The sequence below is a fragment of the Saccostrea cucullata genome, unplaced genomic scaffold (genome assembly GCF_032062105.1).
Source record: "Saccostrea cucullata isolate Sc308-1 unplaced genomic scaffold, CSIRO_AGI_Scuc_v1 ctg8009, whole genome shotgun sequence".
In the NCBI taxonomy this organism is placed as follows: Eukaryota; Metazoa; Mollusca; class Bivalvia; order Ostreida; family Ostreidae; genus Saccostrea; species Saccostrea cuccullata.
Genome location: NW_026926858.1, coordinates 15316 through 19400, shown reverse-complemented (window position 1 = coordinate 19400; position 4085 = coordinate 15316). Strand labels below are relative to the sequence as shown.

General features: G+C 34.9%; 1 protein-coding gene and 1 long non-coding RNA gene across 2 annotated transcripts; one reads left to right on the top strand and one right to left on the bottom strand.

Annotated features, from left to right (window-relative positions):
- Nucleotides 1–272: 272 nt before the first annotated feature.
- Nucleotides 273–2523, bottom strand: LOC134272770 (DNA polymerase theta-like). The gene is made up of 6 exons (XM_062754952.1): nucleotides 2457–2523; nucleotides 2047–2231; nucleotides 1413–1524; nucleotides 1197–1321; nucleotides 847–982; nucleotides 273–546 (listed from the first exon to the last, which is right to left on the bottom strand). The coding sequence occupies exons 1-6, from the start codon at nucleotides 2521–2523 to the stop codon at nucleotides 338–340; spliced, it is 834 nt and encodes a 277-aa protein (XP_062610936.1). The 3' UTR covers nucleotides 273–337.
- Nucleotides 2524–3235: 712 nt separating this feature from the next.
- LOC134272771 (uncharacterized) lies at nucleotides 3236–3818 on the top strand. Its single transcript, XR_009993282.1, has 2 exons — nucleotides 3236–3380; nucleotides 3721–3818. It is a non-coding gene; the product is annotated as an uncharacterized LOC134272771 (long non-coding RNA).
- Nucleotides 3819–4085: the final 267 nt, after the last annotated feature.

The window sequence follows — 4085 nt, the reverse complement described above, 5'->3', positions numbered from 1 at the left end:
TCATAAATATTGTTTTATTCTATACAATCAGATTCCTCCATGTTACAAAGAGATAATCAAATGACACCCAGTCTGTATACAGTAATATTTAGTATAACTACATTTGATGCGTTAGAAATTCATTTGATTTAGGGTGCTTATTCAAATCATAACAAATTAACGAAAATAAAAAACAAATTCATGATAAAAACAGAAATATTATATCACAGAATATTGACCCGTTTTTTATCAAATAATATCGAAAAAAGTCTATAACATATTTCTTCCTGGCATTTTTCAAATTTTCAATGTTTCTGTTCAAGTGTCAAGGGGCATTCATGAATGTAGAGTTAATACGTCACACCTCTAGATCTTGCATTGTTGCCCATGACAACCCACTTTTGACCTTGACTGGCATTTTAACAGACAAGGTCATGGCTGACTCCATTTCCTGTCTGATGACCTTGGCTGCTTGTCTCACACAGGTCTGTGTCACGTCATATATCAGTTCATCGTGAAGTTGTAGAACTAAACAACATCTGTCATCGGATACATCAACAGTGGGATCTAAAGCCAACAAGATATGATAAGTACTAAAACTTTCTTATTGTTTTGAAATGATCATAATAGACTAAATTAAGTTTACACAAGATGTGTGAGTGAAGCACTGTCTGATGCCTCTTGTTTAGCAGTTTATGGTCAACTTTAATTTTGCAAATACATTTCAAGGTCACATTGTCAAACTGAAAGGTTTTATCATGAAATATGAAAGCCTTAGCAGCAGTCACGAGAACTCGGTCATAAAATAAAATCTAACTCAAAGTTTTCAGGTGTTTCATTAATATACATGCAAATGTATAAACCTACCTTGTTCCTTGTGTGAGAGAGATTTCTGTGAGAGAGGAAATATTTCTGAGAGTCTCTGATCAATTCTGTTCATGGCGACCTTGACAAGGTCAGCAGCTGACCCCTGAACTGTGGTGTTAACAGCCTGTCTCTCTGCCTGGGATAGAAAGGATCATATTAAACCTTGACCTTGATTGAATCATCAGAGATATAATACACTTCAATTTTTCAGTTTTTTTAAATTTTAAAGAATTAAGTTATAAGACCTTGATATGAGGTACTGCATAGGGGTCTGTGTTACTAACATAGGCCCAGACATTGATTTGTGTTTCTTAATTAATATGCCCTGTTATAAAGTATATGTTACTTACATGAGCCCTGACATAGGGATTTGTATTTGAGATGGACGGAAGATACCGTCGTCGCCCACTGATAGTTTCCACAAACTTGTCCTTAATACATTTATCCACTGTGTTCTTAAGGTATCGCCTCATTCCTGCAACATAATTTAGTATGTCACATTCTGCATCGATTTTATTATTTTTCAATGACACTGCTCAATAAGGTTAACATCATCATGATCATACCAGGGTACTTGGACTTGAAGGTCTGCATAAAAACTGCTGCATCATTTTCATCCACTCCCAACGTTTCGCCTAGCGCCTTGGCTCCAATACCATAGATCATACCATAGCAGATCTGTATAAAGACAACAATACCATAGATCATACCATAACAAATCTGTATAAAGACAACAATACCATAGATCATACCATAACAAATCTATATAAAGACATTACCATAGATCATACCATAGCAAACCTGTATAAAGACCACAGATCATAACATAGCAGATTTGTGTAAAGACAACAATATCATAGACTATACCATAACAGTTCTGTATACATACAATACCATATACGTTACCATTTAAATAAAGTCAATAATACAATTGATGGGGAGGGGCAATTTTTTCAGTAGCAAATTATATTCATACACTACAAGAGACTGATTACATTCCCTATCTAGATTGACCTTTTGACCCCTAACCTTCTTTACCTGATTAGATTGACCTTTTGACCCCTAACCCTCTCTCTCCTGTTAAGATTAACCTTTCAACCCCTCATCTGTTTAGCCTGCTGTCTCTAACCTATTGACCCTGTGACCCCTCACCTGTTTAGCCTGCTGTCTCTCTGACCTTTTGACCCTGTGACCTCTCACCTGTTTAGCTTGCTGTCTCTCCTCTGGAGTGACCTCCTCCACGCTGATTGACTTCCACTGAGCGGTGATCAGTTTGAAAACGTCTCCGTCACCGTTCAGGATCTGTATCAGCTTGGCATCTTGGGATAGATGTGCAATCATGCGTAACTCCAACTGAGAGTAGTCAGCTGCCAGCAAAACACACCCTACATTGTATAACATAAATTTTATAATTAATAAGTTTTTAGAACTTATCAGTGGCAGTCAAGGTCAAAGTAATCAGTATTCAATCTAACCTTTCAGAAGTGCATGCATAAAAAATGTTTGTAATTAAGTCAACCTACGGTAGCCCGCATGGTGCAGTGGTTAGAGCGTCTGCTTTAGAATCGCAATGTAAGGAGTCAATCCTTACGCGTGGGTTCAAATCCCACTGTAAGATGTGGAGGCCAGTCCTTTGGATGAGACTATATAAACTGAGGCCTGTGTCAAAGTAGGCATTGGCATAGGCAATGCTCAATGGCCCTGAGAGCCAATTATAGGACAAAATTTGCATCTCTTCACCTGCAAGTGGTGGCCTCTCCGTATGGGTGAAAAATTCTCAAGAGGGATGTTAAACAACAAGCAAACAAACAAAAAGATATTCTTAAGGGTGCTCTCTACAACGTCACAACATGGCGTACTTCCGTAAAAACGCCATTTTGATCCCAAATGATCAGATTCAAATTCACCTAACACCGATAAATCACTGAGTATAACACAACATGCGATATTGTGGATGGAATGTACATTATATCACATCAATTAATATGTAGTGTATTGCCCAATACGTATCCTTTCTTTAAAAATGAATTGTTTGTCAATTTATTCCACTTCTGCTTATTTAATTATTAGATAATACATTTACAAACTTATTAGAATAAGATTTTAAGGTGAGAAAAAAAAATGATATAAAACATGGCTTGTCCATATGCTAATTCATCATTACGTGTCAAAACGCCATACACTCAGAAATTTCTTTCTTTAATAAGCATACAGTATATGCTTTCCAGCAAAATAAATCCCCCACAAAATGCAAATCTGATCAGATAAGACATATGTATTATCTTCCTATCGACTAGAGGTGATCTGTTCACGATTTGTATACACCCGAATGAATGGTTAACCCGGTGAAATTTCGAATGACCCAAACGTTTGATCAACATTGTCAGCTGTTTACAAGTATGGGAAACGTGCAGGTTTAAGACGAAGTGTGCATTTGGTTATAGGAATTTCTTTTACCGCTTTTGGCCATTTACCATCTTAACTTGTTTTGTTATATATAGCACTGGATAACACATGCAAGTTGGATAAAAACGGTTAGTAAATCTACCTTTCTCAATACCATGAATTCACTAAATACGTCTTTGTCATTCACTGGAAACGCGATGATTTTCGCTTAAACTAATTGAAAAACAATACATGTACAATACGAACTTCTTTCAATGTCCTTGCGTGACATTTGTTAATACTTGTGCAAGTAGAGTTTATTTGAAGTTTATAAAAAAAAAACAGTACCAAGATATTTGAGTCCACTCTTAAAGCGGATCTCTCACACCTGAATTTTTGTGATGTTTATAAATTTTTGACAGTTTTTCATTTTTTTTTCAATTTCTTTTTTTCATTGTTTTTACCCTTTGATATTATATATCTTTTCAGATACTGAAGAGGATCCAACCAGCTATTCTCAAGAAAATGCTGTTTTAGTTTTTCTTTTGTCTATTTTTGTAAATTTAAATAAAAATTATGTTGATTTATTTTTAATTTTGTTGATTATTATTTCAATATTTTATAACACTAAACTTTAAAGAGAAATTTAAAGCAATGGGCATTTAAAAAGATTGATATGAGGGATTTTAACAAAAAAAAAATAAAATATTTCAAATATTTCTAAAAAATAAATTGAAATACTTTGGAACCCTATTTTATCGGATATGGGGCCTAATATTAGAAACAAATGCATGCAACAAAAATCAGTTATACTTTAAAGGTGCAGAGATCCTCCTTAAGAATCCTGTTCTTTG

What these genes read in the sequence shown, in the direction of transcription:
- LOC134272770 (XM_062754952.1), bottom strand. Translation starts at nt 2,523, where the DNA reads ATGCCTACTTTGACACAGGCCTCAGTTTATATAGTCTCATCCAAAGGA. An exon ending in AGAGACAGCAAGCTAAACAG is followed by an intron (nt 1,525 to 2,046) that starts GTGAGAGGTCAC and finishes GTCTTTATACAG; the next exon opens with ATCTGCTATGGTATGATCTA. An exon ending in CTTCAAGTCCAAGTACCCTG is followed by an intron (nt 1,322 to 1,412) that starts GTATGATCATGA and finishes ATTATGTTGCAG; the next exon opens with GAATGAGGCGATACCTTAAG.